This window comes from Hylobates moloch, unplaced genomic scaffold, assembly GCF_009828535.3.
Source record: "Hylobates moloch isolate HMO894 unplaced genomic scaffold, HMol_V3 SCAFFOLD_22, whole genome shotgun sequence".
Lineage (NCBI taxonomy): Eukaryota > Metazoa > Chordata > Mammalia > Primates > Hylobatidae > Hylobates > Hylobates moloch.
In genome coordinates this window covers 43,905,324-43,927,295 of record NW_026652297.1, presented here as the reverse complement: position 1 = coordinate 43,927,295, position 21,972 = coordinate 43,905,324, and the positions used below count along the sequence as shown (strand labels likewise).

Here is a 21,972-nt window from a genome sequence, read left to right as displayed (position 1 = left end):
ATGACTCTGAGAAGACAAAAGATTTCCCTAATCTACAAAACCAGCTCTCCATTTCACTTTTTTATAGTTACAAAAGCAACAGAAATTACCTAATCAATTGCTAAGTGTGCAAGTATATAGCATTACAGTGATTAATTTCCCTGTTGTCCAAGACAGTGACTGAGCTGTCCTAAACTTAGCTCCTACAACACTTGTAGTCAAACATGTTCAATTGTCTTTTCTGTGGTTAAGGAAACATAAGACATAGAGCAAGGTGACTAGGAAATCTAAACCTCTGGAAAGGTTAGAAATGTCTCTGGTCACTGAGGAAAGTGAGGAGAAATAAGAGAATTGGAAACATGTTCAGAGGGGGATATCATTAAATAATCTCCACATAGGAATCCTCCTTCAGCCCCACACTTAATACAAAGAGAACGAATTCACTGCAGCCAAATATCATAACTAAGGTGTTCTGTAATCAACAATAGAAAACAACCTCAGCCCAGAGCACGTGCTGAGTGTGACCATGGAATCTGGATATCCTTCAATATTTCCTTGATAGTAGCATTGAGTCTAGGAAAGAAAAAAAGTAAAGTAGTTACTTAGGAAGTAACAAAACTTTCTAGTGATTTCCTACTTCTATACTTGATAGAACCTTCTGAATATTTTTCACAGGCTCCGTGATTTATATCAGTACAAGTAAGTGAAATTCAGAAAAAAAATCTCCCCATAATTGCCACTTACACTATGTTAACTACACTTTATAATAGATTATGACTTGAGATTACTATTTTACACCCTGCTTCCAAAATGTTGTCTCATGTTTTAGGTAAAAATACCTTCCAGTACATAAATTTAGATCCTCAATTAAAAGACAAAGATGATGAATCTGATTTCTTTAAAAACTCAATTAATATGATGCTAAAAAAGAGTCATAAAAATGCAATGACACAGAAAGATTGAAGGGCTAGATGCCAACACAAACCAAAAGGATGATTCTGAATTTGCACTAAGAGAGGAAATGTGGGCTTTAAGGCCAGAAACATTACTAGAGATGAACAGGGACATTTGGTAATGATAAGCATTTCAATTTGCCAGGAAGACACAAATATTCCAAATTGGCATTCACTTAATAACACAGCTTCAAAATATATAAAGTCACAATTGAAAGAATAGTAAAAATTTAAAAATCTACAGTTATAAAAAAGTTTTTTAAAGTTAATTTCTCTTAGTAACTGATAGATCAAGTGTTCAGAATCTACAGATGGTTTGGACAACGTGGTTAGTATGACCTAGTTAACATATGCAAAATACTATACCTGAAAACTTTAGAATATATGCTTTCTAAACACTCATGGAACATCTATAAAATAGAAACCATACTCCAGGCCATAAGGCAGGACACAACAGATTACAAAGGAATTAAATTGTATAGAGTTGGTCTCTGAGCACAGTACAATCAAGCTAGAGACACATAGAGTCACAAACATTGTCACAGATGTGAAAATTATATAATTTCCAATATTCAATGGTGCTATAAATTTTATTATAAAGTTAAGATTTCTTATTAACACACTGCTTTATGATGGAATTAAGAGAAGGAAAAGGGAGCAATAAAGCAAAATGATGATCCCATCCAATGTAAGTGAAGCAACATATCTAATTTTTCAGCAAATTTTTATTATATTCCAAGTATGTGCTAGGCACTTTTCTAGGCACTGCTGTTACATCAGTAAATAAAACAGACCAAAAGCCCTGCCCTCGGGATGATTATATTGCACTGGGGAGACAGAAAATAAAGTAAATAAATAAAATATATATGATACATCATGTATTGATAACTGCCATGGGAAAAAGGCAAAAAAAGGTAAAGGAAATAGAGTATTAAGAGTAAGAGACCAATTTAAAGTAGGGGTTAGTCAAGGACTAATAGGGTGATTTTCAGTAAAGACCTGAAGGAAATGAGGATGTAAAACATATGGGTCTGTTGGGAAAGAACAAGCATTTGGATACCAGGAGATAGAAAGTATTAAGTCTTTGAAAGGAGAACATAGCTGTTATATTTGTAGAACAACAATGCTGGAACAAAGTGAATGAGGTAGAGAATAACAGGAAATGAGGCCAGAGAGGTAAAATGGAACTAGGTGACTCTGGCTTTCACTCTGTAAGTGGTGGGAGGCCATCCATGGAGGGTTCTGAGCAGAGAAGCAGGGTAATCTGACTATGTCTTAACAGGATCAATATGGTCACCATGTTGAGAACTGACTGAGGCTGGGCGCGGTGGCTCACACCTGTAATCCTAGCACTTTGGGAGGCCAAGGCAGGTGGATCACCTGAGGTCAGGGGTTCGAGACAAGCCTGGCCAACATGGTGAAACCCTATCTCTTGATAGCGTTTAGATAGCAAATTAGCTGGGCATGGTGGTGCATGCCTGTAATCCCAAATACTTGGGAGGCTGAGGCAGGAGAATTGCTTGAACCCAGGAGGTGGAGGTTTCAGTGAGCCGAGATTGCACCACTGCACTCTAGCCTGGGCAAAATAAATAAATAAAAACAAAAATAAGTGAATAAAATAAAGGGATAAATAAATAAAATGAAGGGATGGACAAGGTGAGGAAGCAGGGAGATTATTCAGGAAATTATGGCAATGATCCAAACTAGAGATGATGTCTACTTGGAAATGGGTGGTCTCAGTGGATGGAGGCAGAGGAAGAAGGTGGATGCTGGACGCTTAGTTTGAAGGGCAGGGTCAATAGGATTTATGGATGTATAAATGATGGATGAGATGAGGAAGAGTTAAGAAAAAAACAAAGAGTTTTTGATCTGTGATTTGTGTTTCATAACATTCGTGTCCACTTTTCTTGTTATTTAATATATATTCTTACAAACAAAATATAAATAAATAATAAATATTTCATTTAACAAAATGTCAATTAAATAAAAAAATAGTGACTATGTTCTTAGCAATGGGAAAGGTGCTAAGTTAATCTAATTTCTCTTTACCAAAACTTCAAGAAACCCTGATCATTAATCAATAAATGTCTTAAATATATCCCCTGTGAATCCTGAGAGCCTTCTGTATAATAAAGCATTTATTTAATGTAAAAAAAATTTTTTTAAACTATAAAACACAGAATTTAAATCTTACCTGAATATCTGAAGAATGAGCATTCATGGATCCTTGATTGTACAAATAAATCATAAAATTATCTGCTAAAAAGTATCTGAATATAAAAAAGAGGAAATTTTTTTAATTATTGTTTTTGAAACATACAAAAACACAGTAAACTTAACACTCTCAGCCAAAATCTGACCCACCCTCTGTTTTGTAAATAAAGGTTTATTGAAACACAGCCACACCCATTCACCCACATATTGTCATGGCTCTTTTCATGCTATAAGATGAGAGGTTAACTAGTTTTGACAAAGAACATATGGCCTTCAAAGTCTAAAACATTTACTATCTGAATCTTTAGAGAAAACGTCTGTCAACCTGATATAAAGGTAGTATTTTCTTTTGACATATATTTAATGTTTACTTAAAGCAATATACATTTACTCAAAATAGTTTTCCTACCTTAATGGACTCCTTTTAAGAAGAAAAGAAGAGACTGAAAGAAGAGCATTCTAAAATGTAAAAGACGGCTGGACGTGGTGGCTCACACCTGTAATCCCAACACTTTGGGAGGCCAAGGTGGACAGATCACCTGAGGTCAGGAGTTTGAGACCAGCCTGGCCAACATGGTGAAACCCCGTCTCTACTAAAAATACAAAAATTAGTCGGGTGTGGTGGCAGGTGCCTATAATCCTAGCTACTCAGGAGGCTGAGGCGGGAGAATTGCTTGAACCCAAGAGGCAGAGGTTGCAGTGAGTCGAGATCACACCACTGCACTCCTGCCTGGGAGACAGAGCAAGACTCCGTCTCAAAAAAAAAAAAAAAAAATTTAATAGACATAAACTGGATGTTGGATTGTAAGAGTTTTCTGTTCTTACATTCTTTCTAAAGCTTTATTACTATGCACATATATTACTTTTATAATGAAGTGGAAGAGTATTGCATAAAGGTCATATTCATCTGAGCATAGGTACTGAAACATCCAGTCTAAGTTCAACTTTGGTATTAATCCCTGTACTCATGATGCTATTTTAGTTATGCTTCCTCACTTCATGTTCACTCTTCAACCCACCATCACTTAATTAGGCCACCCACACTAGCTTCTGTTGGAAAGCCTCCACTCAAACTGATCTCACAAAAATTACTAATGACCTCCTGACTGTCCAATCCAAAAGACAGTATGACATCAAGTAAAAATGCTCTGAAGCAGCCAGGCGGGGTGGCTCACTCCTGTAATCCCAAAACTTAGGGAGGCCGAGGTGGAGGGATTGCTTTGGACTCAGGAGTTTGAGACCAGCCTGGGTAACAAGGCGAAACCTCATCTCTACCAAAAATACCAAAATTAGCCAGGTGTGGTGGTATGCTCACATGGTCCCAGCTACTTGGGAGGCTGAGGCAACAGGATCACTTGAGCCAGGAGTTCAAGGCTGCAGTGAGCTGAGATCGCACCACTGCTTTCCAACCTGGGTGACAGAGACCCTGTCTCAAAAATAAATAAATAATAAAAATAATTTTAAAATAAATAAAACAAAAAAATAAATAAATAAAATACTCTCAAGTACTTCATACTGTGGACCACATTCCCCTTCTTGAAACCATCTCTTCTTCAGCGATGATAGATACCACTTCCTCCTGATTCTTCTGTCTTTCTACGTTTCTAAGTCCCTTTATTTGGATCCTTCTTTCATCCCTTAAATGTTTCCACAGCATTCAATTCTATGCTGTTTCTCTTTCTTACCTTTAACATTCACCCCCAGCTGTATAGATTTATCTTGTTAATTTCTGTGGTTTAATTTACTACTTATATAAAAAGGTTGCTTTGAGTATTATAGCTTTGCAATATATTTGAAGTCAGGTAGTGTGATGCCTCCAGCTTTGTTCTTTTTGTTCAGTAGTGCTTTGGCTATTCAGGGCCTTTTGGGGTTCCATAGGAATTTTACTATTTCTGTGAAAAACGTCATTGGAATTTTGGTAGGGCTTGCATTGAATTTGTGGATCATTTTGGACAGTATGGACATTTTAACAATATTAACTCTTCTAATCCATGTTCTTTCCATTTATTTGTGTCTTCCTCAATTCCTTTCATCATGTTTTCTAGCTCTCAGTATACAGATCTTTCACCTCCTTGGTTAACTTACTCCTAAGTATTTTATTTTTTGTAGCTATTGTACATGGGGTTGTTTTCTTGATTTCATTTCTGGAAAATTTGTTATTAATGTATAGAAATGCTATGATTTTTGTATGTTGATTTTATATCCCACAACTTCACTGAACTTGTCTATTGGTTCTAACAAATTTTGGTGGAGTCTTTAGGGTCTTCTATAAGTAATCTACATATAAGATCATGTCACCTACAACAGGAACAATTTAACATCTCTCTTTTCCATTAGGATGCCTTTTATTCATTGTTCTTGCCTAATTGCTCTAGCTAGGACTTCCAATACTATGTTAAATAGAAGAGGTGAAAGAAAATAGGCATCCTAATCTTGTTCCTGATATTAGATGAAAAACTTTCAACTTTTTACCACTGAGTATGATGTTAGCTATGGCTTTGTCATATATGACCTTTATTGTGTTAAGGTATATCTCTTCTAGGCCTAATTTGCAGAGAATTTACATCATGAAAGAATGTGGATACTCACACTTCTCTCCCCCATTCTAAACTAAATTAACTGCCATCAGGACATTTCCCCCTGTGGGCTATCCCACAAGTACTTCATATCCAGCATCTCCAACAGGGAGCCATAATACCTGACTCAGGTCTGTTCTCATCCTCCCTCTACCCTACCAAATCCCTGCCACCACTATAGTCAATCTGTTACTACATCTTTTTTCTGCCACATCACCATTTCTCAAAAACAGAAAAAGGGAGGCTTGCTTCCAACATGGTAGAATAGGAACAGCTCTGGTCTGCAGTTCCTAGCAAGATCAACACACAAGAGCGGTGATTTCTGCATTTCCAACTGAGGTACCTGGTTCACCTCACTGGGACTGGATGGACAGTGGGTGCAGCCCACGGAGGGCAAGCTGAACCAGGGCGGGGTGTCATCTCACCTGGGAAGCACAAGGGGTCAGGGGATTTACCTTTCCTAGCCAAGGGAAGCTGTGACAGACTGTACCTGGAGAAACAGTACACTCTTGACCAAATACTGCACTTTTCCCACAGTCTTAGCAACCAGAAGACCAGGAGATACCCTCCCGTGCCTGGCTCAGCAGGTCCCATGCCTATGGAGCCTTTCTCACTGCTAGTGCAGCAGTCTGAGATTGACCTGCAACACTGCAGCTTAATGGGGGGAGGGTCATCCGCCATTACTGAGGCTTGAATAGCCTACAGTGTAAACAAAGTGGCCAGGAAGCACAAACTGGGCAGACCCCACCACAGCTAAGCGAGGCCTACTACCTTTATAGATTCCACCTCTGAGGGCAGGGCATAGTAGAACAAAAGGCAGCAGACAGCTTCTGCAGACTTAAACATCCTGTCTGACAGCTCTGAAGAGAGCAGCAGTTCTCTTAGCACAGCGTTTGCGCTCCAAAAATAGACAGACTGCCTCCTCAAGTGGGTCCCTGATCCCCATGTAGCCTGATGGGGAAACACCTCCCAGTAGGGGCTGACAGACACCTCAAACAAGCAGGTGCCCCTCTGGGATGAAGCTTCCAGAGGAAGGATCGGGCAGCAATATTTGCTGTTCTGCAGCCTCCACTGGTGATACCCAGGCAAACAGGGTCTGGAGTGGACCTACAGAAAACTACAACAGACCTGCAGCTGAGGGGTCTGACTATTAAAAGGAACTAACAAACAGAAAGGAATAGCATCAACATCAACAAAAAGGACATCCACACCAAAACCCCATCTGTAGGTCACCAACATTGAAGACTAAAGGTAGATAAAACCACAAAGACGGGGAGAAACCAGAGCAGAAAAGCTGAAAATTCCAAAAAAACAGAGTGCCTCTTCTCCTCCAAAGAATCACAGCCCCTCACCAGCAAGGGAACAAAATTGGACAGAGAATGAGTTTGACAAGTTAACAGAAGTAGGCTTCAGAAGGTCGGTAATAACAAACTTCTCCAAGCTAAAGAAGCATGTTGTAACCCATTGCAAGGAAGCTAAAAACCTTGAAAAAAGGTTAGATGAATGGCTAACTAGAATAAACAGTGTAGAGAAGACCTTAAATGACCTGATGGAGCTGAAAACCATGGCACGAGAGCTTCATGATGCATGCACAAGCTTCAATAGCCGATTCGATCAAGTGGAAGAAACCATATCAGTGATTAAAGATCAAATCAATGAAATAAAGTGAGAAGACAAGATTAGAGAAAAAAAGAGTGAAAAGAAACTAACAAAGCCTCCAAGAAATACAGGGACTACGTGAAAAGACCAAATATATGTTTGATTGGTGTACCAGAAAGTGACAGGGAGAATGGAACCAAGATAGAAAACGCTCTTCAGGATATTATCCAGGAGAGCTTCCCTAACCTAGCAAGGCAGGCCAACATTCAAATTCAGAAAATACAGAGAACACCACAAAGATATTCCTCAAGAAGAGCAACCCCAAGACACATAATTGTCAGATTCACCAAGGTTGAAATGAAGGAAAAAATGTTAAGGGCAGCCAGAGAGAAAGCTCGGCTTACCAGCAAAGGGAAGCCCATCAGACTAACAGCAGATCTCTCGGCAGAAACCCTACAAGCCAGAAGAGAGTGGGGGCCAATATTCAACATTCGTAAAGAAAAGAATTTTCAACCCAGAATCTCATATCCAGCCAAATTAAGCTTCATACGTGAAGGAGAAATAAAATACTCTACAGACAAGCAAATGCTGAGAGATTTTGTAACCACCAGGCCTGCCTTACAAGAGCTCCTGAAGGAAACACTAAACATGGAAAGGAACAGCCGGTACCAACCACTGCAAAAACATGCCAAATGGTAAACATCATCAATGCTATGAAGAAACTGCACCAATTAATGGGAAAAATAACCAGCTAACATCATAATGACAGGATCAAATTCACACATAACAATATTAACCATAAACGTAAATGGACTAAATGCCCCAATTAAAAGACACAGACTGGCAAATTGGATTTAAAGAGTCAAGACCCATCGGTGTGCTGTATTCAGGAAATCCATCTCACATGCCGCTTAAAAATGCACACAGGCTCAAAATAAAGGGATGGAGGAAGATCTACCAAGCAAATGGAAAGCAAAAAAAAAAGAAAAAGCAGGAGTTGCAATCCTAGTCTCTGATAAAATAGACTTTAAACCAACAAAGATCAAAAGAGACAAAGAAGGCCACTACATAATGTTAAAGGGATCAATTCAACAAGAAGAGCTAACTATCCTAAATATATATGCACCCAATACAGGAGCACCCAGATTCATAAAGCAAGTCCTTAGAGACCTACAAAGAGACTTAGACTCCCACACAATAATAATGGGAGACTTTAACACCCCACTGTCAATATTAGACAGATCAAGACAGAAGGTTAACAAGGATATCCAGGACTTGAACTCAGCTCTGGACAATGCGGACCTAATAGACATCGACAGAACTCTCCACCCCAAATCAACAGTATATACATTCTTCTCAGCACCACATCGCACTTACTCTAAAATTGACCACATCATTGGTAGTAAAACACTCCTCAGCAAATGTAAAAGAACAGAAATCACAACAAACTGTCTCTCAGACCACAGTGCAATCAAATTAGAACTCAGGATTAAGAAGCTCACTCAAAACCACACAACTACATGAAAACTGAACAATCTGCTCCTGAATGACTATTGGGTTCATAATGAAATGAAGGGAGAAATAAAGATGTTCTTTGAAACCAATGAGAACAAAGACACAACGTACCAGAATCTCTGGAACACATTTAAAGCAGTGTGTAGAGGGAAATTTATAGCACTAAATGCCCACAAGAGAAAGCAGGAAAGATCTAAAATCGACACCCTAACATCACAATTAAAAGAACTAGAGAAGCAAGAGCAAACAAACTCAAAAGCTAGCAGAAGGCAAGAAATAACTAAGATCAGAGCAGAACTGATGATGGAGACACAAAATCCCTTCAAAAAATTAATGAATTCAGGAGCTGGTTTTTTGAAAAGATCAACAAAATTGATAGACTGCTAGCAAGACTAATAAAGAAGAAAAGAGAGAAGAATCAAATAGATGCAATAAAAAATGGTAAAGGGGATATCTCCACCAATCCCACAGAAATACAAACTAACATCAGAGAATACTATAAACACCTCTATGCAAATAAACTAGAAAATCTAGAAGAAATGGATAAATTCTATGCAAATAAATTAGAAAATCTAGAAGAAATGGATAAATTCCTGGACACCTGCACCCTCCCAAGACTAAACCAGGAAGAAGTTGAATCTCTGAATAGACCAATAACAGTTTCTGAAATTGAGGCAATAATTAATAGCCCACCAACCAAAAAAAGTCCAGGACCAGACAGATTCATAGCCAAATTCTACCAGAGGTACAAAGAGTAGCTGGTACCATTCCTTCTGAAATTATTTCAATCAATAGAAAAAGAGGGAATCCTCCCTGACTCATTTTATGAGGCCAGCATCATCCTGATACCAAAGCCTGGTAGAGACACAACAAAAAAAGGGAATTTTAGGCCAATATCCCTGATGAACATCGATGCGAAAATCCTCAATAAAATACTGGCAAACCGAATCTAGCAGCACATCAAAAAGCTTATCCACCACAATGAACTCAGCTTCATCCCTGGGATGCAAGGCTGGTTCGACATATGCAAATCAATAAACATAATCCATCATATAAATAGAACGAATGATAAAAACCACATGATGATCTCAATAGATGCAGAAAAGGCCTTTGACAAAATTCAACAGCCCTTCATGCTAAAAACTCTCAATAAACTAAGTATTGATGGAACGTTATCTCAAAATAATAAGAGCTATTTATGACAAACCCACAGCCAATATCATAGTGAATGGGCAAAAACGGGAAGCATTCCCTTTGAAAACCCACACAAGACAAGGATGCCCTGTCTCACCACTCCTATTCAACATACTGTTGGAAGTTCTGGCCAGGGCAATCAGGCAAGAGAAAGAAATAAAGGACATTCAATTAGGAAATGAGGAAGTCAAATTGTCCCTGTTTGCAGATGACATGATTGTATATTTAGAAAACCCCATCGTCTCAGCCCAAAATCTCCTTAAGCTGATAAGTAACTTCAGCAAAGTCTCAGGATACAAAATCAATGTGCGAAAATCACAAGCATTCCTATACACTAATGATAGACAGCCAAATCATGAGTGAACTCCCATTCACAACCACTACAAAGAGAATAAAATACCTAGGAATCCAACTTACAAGGGATGTGAAGGACCTCTTCAAGGAGAACTACAAACCACTGCTCAAGGAAATAAAAGAGGACACAAACAAATGGAAGAACATTCCATGCTCATAGATAGGAAGAATCAATATCGTGAAAATGGCCATACTGCCCAAGGTAATTTATAGATTCAATGCCATCCCCATCAAGCTACAATGACTTTCTTCACAGAATTGGAAAAAACTACTTTAAAGTTCATATGGAACCAAAAAAGAGCCCACATTGCCAAGACAATCCTAAGCAAAAAGAACAAAGCTGGAGGCATCACACTACCTGACTTCAAACTATACTACAAGGCTACAGTAACCAAAACAGCATGATACTGGTACCAAAACAGAGATATAGACCAATGGAACAGAACAGAGGCCTCAGAAATAACACCACACATCTACAACCATCTGATCTTTGACAAACCTGACAAAAACAAGAAATGGGGAAAGGATTCCCTATTTAATAAATGGTGCTGGGAAAGCTGGCTAGCCGTATGTAGAAAGTTGAAACTCTATCCTTTCCTTACACCATACAAAAAATTAACTCAAGATGGATTAAAGACTTAAATGTAAGACCTAACACCATAAAAACCCTAGAAGAAAACCTAGGCAATACCATTCAGGACATAGGCATGGGCAAAGACTTCACGACTACAACACCAAAAGCAATGGCAACAAAAGCCAAAATCGACAAATAGAATCTAACTAAACTAAAGAGCTTCTGCACAGCAAAAGAAACTATCATCAGAGTGAACAGACAACCTACAGAATGGGAGAAAATCTTGCAATCTACCCATCTGACAAAGGGCTAATATCCAGAATCTACAAATAACTTAAACAAATTTACAAGAAAAAAAGCAAACAACCCCATGAAAAAGTGGGCAAAGGATATGAACAGACACTTCTCAAAAGAAGACATTTATGCAGCGAACAGACATATGAAAAAATGCTCATCATCACTGGTCATCAGAGAAATGCAAATGAAAACCACAGTGAGATACCATCTCACGCCACTTAGAATGGCAATCTTTAAACAGTCAGGAAACAACAGATGCTGGAGAGGATATGGAGAAATAGCAACCCTTTTACACTGTTGGTGGGAGTGTAAATTAGTTCAACCATTGTGGAAGACAGTGTGGTGATTCCTCAAGGATCTAGAACTAGAAATACCATTTGACCCAGCCATCCCATTACTTGGTATATACCCAAAGGAGTATAAATCATGCTACTATAAAGGCATATGCACACATATGTTTATTGTGGCACTATTCACAATAGTAAAGACTTGGAACCAACCCAAAAGTCCATCAATGCTAGAATGGATAAAGAAAATATGGCATATATACACCATGGAATACTATGCAGCCATAAAAAAGGATGAGTTTATGTCCTTTGCAGGGACATGGATGAAGCTGGAAACCATCATTCTAAGCAAACTATCACAAGGACAGAAAACCAAACACCGCATGTTCTCACTCATAGGTCGGAGTTGAACAATGAGAACACATGGACACAGGGCGGGGGACATCACACACCAGGGCCTGTTGGAGGGTGGGGGACTCGGGGAGGGATAGCTTTAGGAGAAATACCTAATGTAAACGACAAGTTGATGGGTGCAGCAAACCAACATGGCACATGTATACCTATGTAACAAACCTGCACGTTGTGCACATGTACCCTAGAACTTAAAGTGTAATAAAAAAAAAGAACTAAAAAAAACACACACAAAAAAAACAAAGGAAACTCCCTATCTCTATGTAGTCATAGTTCTGCTTCTCATTATTTTTCATATAAACTACTTGCAGTAGCTTCCTAATGGTCATTAGGCTATCATAATCATTAAGCAGTTAATTTCTCAAAACGATATACACATGCCCTATCCCTCTCCCAAGCTCTGGTCCCTCAATTTCTCAACACTGCTTATAGTCTTAGTAAGATGTTCAAATGCAATGTGAGCTCTCTAACTTCCTTCATACTCTTCACAAAGATCTTTGCGTTATCGTCCACCATATTCTTTTCTCTTCTGCCTAAAAGAGTAAGTTAACCTTTTCTTTGGGAAAATTATTTAGTATCTTACACACAGTAAACCACTTGTTTACACCTTTTTTTTTTTTTTTTTTGAGACAGTGTCTCACTCTGTCACCCAGGCTGGCGTGCAGTGGCACCATCTCAGCTCACTGCAACCTCTGCCTCCCAGGTTCAAGTGATTCTCCTGCCTCAGCCTCCCGAGTAGCTGGGATTACAGGCGCATGCCACCATGCCTGGCTAATTTTTGTATTTTTTAGTAGAGACGGGGTTTCACCATGTTGGGCAGGCTGGTCTCAAACTCCTGACCTCAGGAGTTTGATCCACCATCCTCAGCATCCCTAAGTGCTGGGATTACAGACGAGAGCCACCGCGCCCAGCTTGTTTACATCTTTCATCTCTCTTTTCTTCTTCTTAAGAAATTTTCCATCAACCAAAGTACTTTGTTTTCTCTTTCTTCAAAAATATTCATGTAAGCCTCTTTTTTCTCTGAGGGATGTTTTTGAAAAAGTCTATAATTGCTACCTCTAGTTTCTCATAATCCACCTCTCTCCAATGCCATGTAGTCTAGTTTTACTAGTTTAGCTGAAGCTGTCCTCTTGAATGTCGCAAATTACTTCCAAGCCAGCCTTTCCCAACTGGGTTTGCATCAGACAATTAAACCCTATAGAAAATTATTTCAATTATTTAATAATTCCCTGAAGAGTGGCATATAGCTAGGACTATTTTCCATAAACTATTCGCCAGCTCTGCAACACTCTAAGGTCTGTATTAAATCCCTATCCCATATTCCTCATGGTCATCCCACTTCTCTGATAAAACCCTAACTGATATAAACCAGCTACAGATTTACTTATTTTTGTGACATCTGCCCTGATGATATAGGTCCTGCTGGTCCTGCCAACTTAATATCATAAATCAGTCTTCAGGAGATAAGTCCCTGTTTTTTGTCCTAACTCCCATTTACCAAAGAATACTCGAGACATTAAAACCAAAAGTTTAATTAAGTCACAGGAGAGCATCTGTTTACTTAAGACAATTTAAAAAATTAATAACTCCCTGTATTTTTCTCATACTCCATTTTCTATTGCAAGTAAACAGCTTCATAGAAATAAAATAAAATCCAAAACTAAAGAATAAAAATTTACCTTTGTTTAAGGTGCACAGTGTACAGTTTCTCATCTATTGGAATAATATAGGATATTTGTTCCTAGAGAATTCAAAACAACTGAGAATGAAGACAAATTTAATACAAGAAGCAAAGCAACAGTTTTATATCAATTAATCTCTCCAAACAATGCTTAAAACATCTTCATTACATTTCTCAGACTACATGTGATTTAAAATCTGCAACAAAACATCAAAAAATTTAATATTTACTTATTTTATAATGGATTTTTACTATTTCTACACAAATAAACCCAGTCTAAGGATTTACATAGGGTTAACAATCTACCTGTAACTAACCTGTAACCTCTTATGAATGAATAGGTCACGTGCTACACTAAAATACCTATTTAGGTGGCATCATTGGGATAAGAGGATATTCTACATCAGTGAAGCTTACTCTGTCCATCATAAAAATTATTTAACCATTTTCTTAAAAACCCCCTAAGATGTATTGCCTGTTCCCTATATTTTAAATAGAAGATTATGGAACAAAATTTAACATTGTCTTTGATTTCATCTCTACTATTTTCAAGTTAGAATATGAATGACAATAGGTTGGAATATCTGTAGGTCAGTGAACCTCAGTGATGAGATTTTATACAGCAAAAGGGAACACGTGAAAAGCAAGAGTTAGAGAAACAGAGAAAAAATTAGTTAAAACATATAGAAATGAAAAGTACACAAATATCAAAACACAGAAAAAGGATAAGCATTCCAGGATCTCTGAAAATAAGAAGCAACCAGGGTACCATACAGATCAAAGAAGAATGAGGCAGGTTGTTTCCAGGTCAGAAATGAAACGAGATCGTCAACATTATCGGTGATAACTCAACTTGATATCATGTACCCCACGATATGATGTCATGAGGAGAGCACCTCATCTCTATGTTAATCTTCCCTAAAATTCACTGAACATGAGAAAATATCAAACAAATCCAAATCGAGGGGTGTTCTACAAAGTACCTGACCTCCTCAGAACTGTTAAGGTCATGAAATTCAAGGAAAGACTGAGAAACAGGGCAAAGGAGCCTGGGACGGGGGCATGCTGGGTAGTATCCTGGATTGGATCCCGGAACAAAATGGACAGTAGAAGACAAACTAGTTGAAATCCAGAAATCCAAATAAAGTAGTTTCCTTACTAGTAATGTATCAATATTAATTTCTTGCATTTAATAAATATAATGTATCCATGTGGCTATATAAGAGCTAACATTACAGGAAACTGAATGAACAGTATATATAGGAACTCTGTAGTCTTTTAGCAATTTTTCTGTATATCTAAAATTATTCCAAATTTTCAGAAGTTTATTTTTAAAAAAGAAAAACCAGACATAAATCGAGAAAAGAAAAGAGGCATAACAGGCATATGGCAAATATAAGGCAGAAGGACCAAAGAGAAAACCCTAATCCTGAAACAGCAGGGCATCCTACTTTTTAAATTTGCATTGGCAACACTAGCTCCTTAGTGAGCCTGATCTGAATGTGATAACTGAACACAGATGCTTGAGCATCTTTATCTTTTTTTTTTTTTTTTTTTTGCGACGGAGTTTCGCTCTTGTTGCTCAGGCTGGAGTGCAATGGCGCCATCTCAGCTCACCGCAACTTCTGCCTCCCGGGTTCAAGTGATTCTCCTGCCTCAGCCTCCCGAGGAGCTGGGATTACAGGCGTGCGCCACCACGCCTGGCTAATCTTGTATTTTTAGAAGAGACAGTGTTCCTCCATGCTGGTCACGCTGGTCTCAAACTCCCAACCTCAGGTGATCCGCCTACCTCGGCCTCCCAAAGTGCTGGGATTACAGGCTTGAGCCACCACACCAGGCCCCATCTTTATCTTTTTTTAAGGTGGATTTGATGTGCAAGCAGTTCTTGGATGAATATTTTTCTCAAACCCAAAACTTAGTAATTATTATTAGTGTCCCGGATAATACTTCGTTTAGCTGTACTTTCACTACAGGAGTTATCATGAAATACCTTTTATTTGCAGGCTATATAGAGAAGTTTAGGTAGATCTTTAAAGAGTGTACAGGAGTTGATTAATGGAGGCCATGAGATAATTTACTAAACAATAATGATAAATTTGTGTTTGCCTCCTCAACAAAGAGGTACCAAAACAGTGAGCACATGTCAAACAGAGAATCTAGGAGAGAAAACTAGAATTCAGCAGGGAAGTGACAGGGAACCTCTGAGGCCTGGAAGGAAAGAGAAGCAAATAAGCAGCTGGCCTAGCCAGGATGGGCTGAGAGCCAGGAGGAAGTCCCCATTCCAGGGAAGAAGCAAGCGAGAGATCTTCCACGGTCCAGGGTCCCACCACGAATGCTCTGCAATACAAGCCACAGGAGAGCCCCTGAGCCTTCACAGACCCTGCCTACCTGCACTCCTGGTGACTGAATTGTTTCAGAGTGGGAATTCACAATGAGTCCCACTCACCCTTGATACCCAAGCAGAGGCAGCACAGCACCATCTTGAAAGCCCAGCCCCAACAGATTACATCCTGCCCTGGGACCCAACAGCCCCATTTCCACAGCTCTGGAGCCCTGCTGACATCCCCCCATGTCCACTCAGAGGGCTGCAGCAGCGCAATGCCAGCTGGAACAAGTAGGGGAGCTGGGTCCCCAGCACTCTAGCCCACACAATGTCCTACACCCCAGATAAGGGGTGATGTAGCACATTGGGAAGGCTGCACCCTGGACAAAGGGAGATGAAGCATGCACTCCCCAGAGCCTGAGAGCCACCTGCCTGGGGCTGCCAGCACTGACAGCAACCTCACGCGCTCCTAGCAGCAGGGACACAGCACAATTGCATGGGCCTTCAGTAAGCCTGAGGACTGGCCCGCCCAAACGCAGTCCTTGGGCCTGAGGGCAAGCTCAGGCTACCCAACACCACTGGTGCCTACATGCACTATCTGGGGATCTGATATCTGGCCAGCCCCACCTGCTATCAGCACCAGTGCCCATGCATGCCTCCCAGGAGCCTGGAAAATGGCCCGCCTAGTCTGCCACAACCCCGACCAGTGCCCACCCACATGCACCAGCCAGGAGCCTGGGAACTGGCTGACCCAGCCTATTGCCACCCCTAATGGTGTTCACATGCACCACCAGACAGCCTGAGGACTGGCCCACTACTGCTACTGCCACTGCTGGTGTCACACACTGCCCAGGGCCCCAAGGCCCCATCCACCTGACCTGCCACTGCCACCACTGTGGACTGGCTTGCCTGGTTTCTCCATCTCCAGTAAAGCCTCACCACAGTCCCCAGTCACAAACATAGCCTAATCCACTGGGAAACTCACAGACATCACTGATGTTGATTATAGTTGAAGAAATCATATAGATACTACATCTCTGCACATGACAACAATATCTGCTTCTGATGTGAGTCTCAAGAAGCTTCCATCCACGGTGGAAGGAAAAGGGGAGCAGATCACATGGTGAGAGAGGAAGAAAGAGAGATGGAGAGGCACCAGGTCTCAACTAACAGATCAAGAATTCACTAATTACCATGAGGATGGCACCAAGCCATTCATAAGGGACATCATGACCCAAACACCTCCCATGAGGACCCACCTCCAACACTGGGGTCAAATTTCAACATGAGGTTTGGGAGAGCAAACATCCAAACAATAGCATGGTCCGAAAAAAATATTTGAACAAATAATAGCCAAAACCATTCAAAATTTGAGGGAAAACATTAGTCTACACATCTAAAATTTCAGCCAACCTCAAGTAGAAAAAAATACAAGAAGATACACACCAAGATACATCATATTTAATATGCTGAAAGTCAAACATCAAGAGAAAATCTTGAAAATATCAAGAAAAAACTCATCACGTACAAGGAAGCTGCATTAATACAATTAGTGGCAGATTGTTCGTTTGAAATAATGTAGGCCAGAAGGCAGTGAAGACACAAAAAGTGCTGAAAGAAAAAAAAAATCTATCAACTAACAATTTTATATCCAGCAAAATCCGCTTTTAAAATGGTGAAATAAAGTCCTGTCTTACAAGAAATACTGAAGAAATTTATTTAGGCTAATAGGAAATAACACCAGATGGTAACTCAAAAAGCAGAAATGGTAAATGTGTGAGTTAACATAAAAAGACTTCAATAGTTTTTCTAATTTCTCCTTTCAATGTCTTTAAAAGATATAGCATTGTGAAAAAGCAATAATTATGATGATATATAGTTGGGTTTTAAAAATATGGATGTAATAATGTGACAAGAACAGTACAGAGAAGAAAGAATTCCATTATATTGGAGCAAAGTTTCTATATTTTACCAGAAATAAGTATTAATCTAAAGTAAATCATGATAGTTAAGATATATTATAATACCTGGATCACCACAAAGAAAATAAGTAGTAAAAATAACAAAATATTGAGTATAAATTCAACCATATAAATACCTATATTTGATGCAAATGATCTAGAAATCCAAACCAAAAAGCAGAAATAGACTGGTACAATCTATCTATCTCAAAAATAACCTCCAATTGAGCCAGGCGCAGTGGCTCATGCCTGTAATCCCAGCACTTTGGGAGGCCAAGACAGGCGGATCACCTGAGGTCAGGAGTTCGAGATCAGCCTGACCAACATGCAGTAACCCTGTCTCTACTAAAAATACAAAATTAGCCAGGCGTGGTGGTACATGCCTGTAATCCCAGCTACTCAGGAGGCTGAGGCAGGAGAATCGTTTGAACCCGGGAGATGGAGGTTGAGGTGAGCCGAGATCGTGCCACTACACTCCAGCCTGGGCAACAAGAGCAAAACTCCATCTCAAAAAATAAAAAACAAAAACCCTCCAATTACATGATGTCTACAAGGGAAACACCTTAGATTCAATACACAAATAGGTTGAAAATAAAATAATGGAAATATGTATATTATAAATAGTAACCATAAAAAGAAGTTATACTAATATCAGACAATATAGGCTTAAAGACAAGAAATATTATCAGAAAGAAAGAAGGACGTTTCACAACAGTAAAATCATCACTGCATCCCAAAGACATAAAAATTATAAGTGCACACACATTAAATACCAAGCCTCAAAAATACGTGAAAGAACAACTGACAGAGCTGAAAGAAGAAATAGACAATTCAATAATCATATTTGGAAACTTAAGTACTCCACTCACAATAATGGAGAGAACAACTAGACAAAAAATCAACAAGCACAAAAAAATCTTTGAATGAAACTACTGACAGTCTCATTCTGTCACCCAGACTGGAGTGCTGTGGCACAATCTCAGCTCACTGCAGGCTCTACCTTCTGGACTCAAGTGATACTCCCACCTCAGCCTCCCAGGTAGCTGGGACTACAGGCATGTGCCACCATGGCTGGCTATTTTTTTTCTGTAGCGATGAGATCTCACTATGTTGCCCAGGCTGGTCTCAAACCCCTGGCCTCAAGAGATCCTCCTGGCCAGGCACGGTGGCTCACGCCTGTAATCCCAGCACTTTGGGAGGCCAAGGCAGGCGGATCATGAGTTCAGGAGATCAAGACCATCCTGGCTAACACGGTGAAACCCCATCTCTACTAAAAATACAAAAAATTAGCTGGGTGTGGTGGCGGGCACCTGTAGTCCCAGCTACTCGGGAGGCTGAGGCAGGAGAATGGTGTGAACCCGGGAGGTGGAGCTTGCAGTGAGCCGAGATCACGCCACTGAACTCCAGCCTGGGAGACAGAGTGAGCCTCCATCTCAAACAAAAAAAAAAAGGAAAGAAAATTACCAAACTTTAATGACAGAAATTAAAGATCTAAATAAATGAAGATAACATACATGTTCATAGATCAGAGCACTCAATATTGTAAAAAGAGCAATTCTCCCAAATTAATCTATATATATTAAATGTAATCTCTATCAAAATCCAAGCAGTCTTTCTTGTAAAAATGGGCACGCAATATGGGAAATGAATTTGGAGGGAACCATAGGGAAGAATGTTATGGATTGAATCGTGCCCCCCCACCAAATCCATATGTTGAAAACCAAACCCCCAGTGTGGAGACAGGACCTTTAAGGAGAGAGAGTTAAATGTGATCATAGAGGTATTTTTAGTTGTTCTAAAAATATATATGGAAATAAAAAGGACTTAGAATAGTCAAAGCAATTTTGGAAAAGATGAATAAAGAATGAAGGATTTACACTACTCAATTCCAAATCTTGCTCTAAAATGCACAGTAATCAAAGCAATGAGATCTTGGTGCAAAGAAAGCCAGCTAGATAAATGGCAAGGACATAAAAGTCCGGAAATAAACCTTTACATTTTTATTTACTTGATCTACAAAGGTATCAGAACAATTCAGTGGGGAAAGTATAGTCTTTTCTACAAATGGTGCTGGGAAAGTTGGATCCACAGGCAAAAAAAACTGAACTTACATCCTGACCTCACACCATATACAAAAGTTTACTCAAATTGGCTCATAGACTTATGAGCTAGTAGAAAACACAGAAGAAAATCTTTATGAGCTTGGGTTAGGTAAAGACCTTATATTAGTCTACTTAGGCTGCCATAATAAAATACTACAGGCATGGTGACATTAACAACAGAAATTTTAGGACCAGGTGTGGTGGCTCATGCATGTAATCCCAACACTTTGGGAGGCCAAGGTAGGCAGACCGCTTGAGGTCAAGAGTTCAAGACTAGCCTGGCCAACATGGCAAAACCCCATCTCTACCAAAAAATAGCCAAGCATGGTGGCACATGCCTGTAAGTCCAGCTACTTGGGAGGCGATGCATGAGAATTGCTTGAACCTGGGAGTCAGAGGTTGCAGTGAGCCAAGATAGTGCCACTGCACTCCAGCCTAGACAACAGAGGAAGACTCTGTCTCAAAACAAAAACAAAAACAGAAATGTTATTTTCTCACAGTTCTGGATGTTAGAAGTCCAAGATAAATATGCCAGCAGGTTGGTTTCTGTTGAGGCCTCTCTTTATGGCTTGTAGATAGCTCTTTTCTCACTATGTTCTCACATGGCCTTTTGTCTGTGTATGCATGGAGACAGACAAGGATCTCTCGTATCTCTTCCTCTTCTTATTAGGACACCAGTCCAATCAGATTAAGGTCACGCCTCTATGTTCACATTTAACTCTATCTCCTTAAAGGTCCTATCTCCATACTGGGAGTTTGGTTTTCAACATATGGATTTGCGGGGGGACACAATTCAATTCATAACATTCTTCCCTATGGTGCCCCCCAAATTCATTTCCTTCTTGCATGGAAAAGCCCCAAAGCCTTAACTCATTCTAGCAGCAATTCCAAGTTCAAAATTCCATCTAAATGTCACTTAAATCAGGTATGGTTGAGATTCAAGTTATGATTCATCCTGAGGCAAAATTCCTCTCCAGTTGTGAACCTGTGAAACCAGACAAGTTATGTGCTTCCAAAATACAATAGTAGAACAGGCATAGAATAGCTATTCCCATGCCAACAAGGAGAAACCAGAAAAAAAGAAAGGGGTGACAATCCCAACAAAGTCCAAAACCTAGCAAGACAAATTCCGTTAGATCTTAAGGTTCAAGAGTACTCTTCTTTGACAGGATGCTCTACCCTGCTGGGCCCACTTGGACAGCAACTCTCCCATGGCCCTAGGGACTGGCCCCATCCCCTCAGCTCTGTAAAGCGGATCTGCCCCCACAGCTCTGGGTGACAGCCTGGTTCCTGGGGTAATAAACAGTGGCATCCTAGACTAGTGAAACCAAGGAGGTGGCCCCACTCTCTGAAACCAAAGAGAATGCAGCCTTGCCTCCTGGGCCTGTAGCAGGAGTGGCAGGACTGATGATCTCTGAATTGCTTTCAGGTCATTCTTCTCTTTTTCTTTTTTTATTATACTTTAAGTTCTGGGGTACATGTGCAGAACGTGCAGGTTTGTTACATAGGTATACACGTGCCATGGTGGTTTGCTGCACCCATCAACCCGTCATCTACATTAGGTATTTCTCCTAATGCTCTCCCTCCCCTAGCCCCCCACCCCCCGACCGGCCCCGGTGTGTGATGTTCCCCTCCCTGTGTCCATGTGTTCTCATTGTTCAACTCCTACTTATGAGTGAGAACATGCGGTGTTTGTGAAGAATGATGCATGTTTGAAGACAGACAACTCTACTGTCCTATCCTGTAGAATCCTGTAGAATTCCTTCATTCTATCTAATTTTCTCTGTTCCCTTTAGTTCCAGCTGGCAGTGTTTCTGCTGATGTAATCCCATCTCTGATCCTGGCTTCAGTTGACATGGCGGATTAAATCATGAGGAATCTTTTTATTTCTGATTGTCCAGCTATACCTTTGGTTCTTTCTAAAACATCATTTCTCATTTTAAAAAACACAA

General features: G+C 39.8%; 1 protein-coding gene across 5 annotated transcripts in view; it reads right to left on the bottom strand.

Moving 5' to 3' along the window:
• Positions 1-21,972, bottom strand: part of ADAM32 (ADAM metallopeptidase domain 32) — a 175,602-nt gene that overhangs the window by 139,178 nt on the left and 14,452 nt on the right. For all 5 annotated transcript variants that reach the window (XR_009211619.1, XR_009211618.1, XM_058433533.1 and 2 more), the window contains 3 exons: positions 13,633-13,694; positions 3,127-3,202; positions 476-552 (listed from right to left, as the gene is read on the bottom strand). Coding sequence is in view for 3 of the 5 variants with exons in the window: in XM_058433533.1 (XP_058289516.1) it covers positions 476-552; positions 3,127-3,202; positions 13,633-13,694 (215 nt within the window). In the remaining 2 variants the exon portion in view is untranslated. The remainder of the gene's footprint in view (positions 1-475; positions 553-3,126; positions 3,203-13,632; positions 13,695-21,972) is intronic.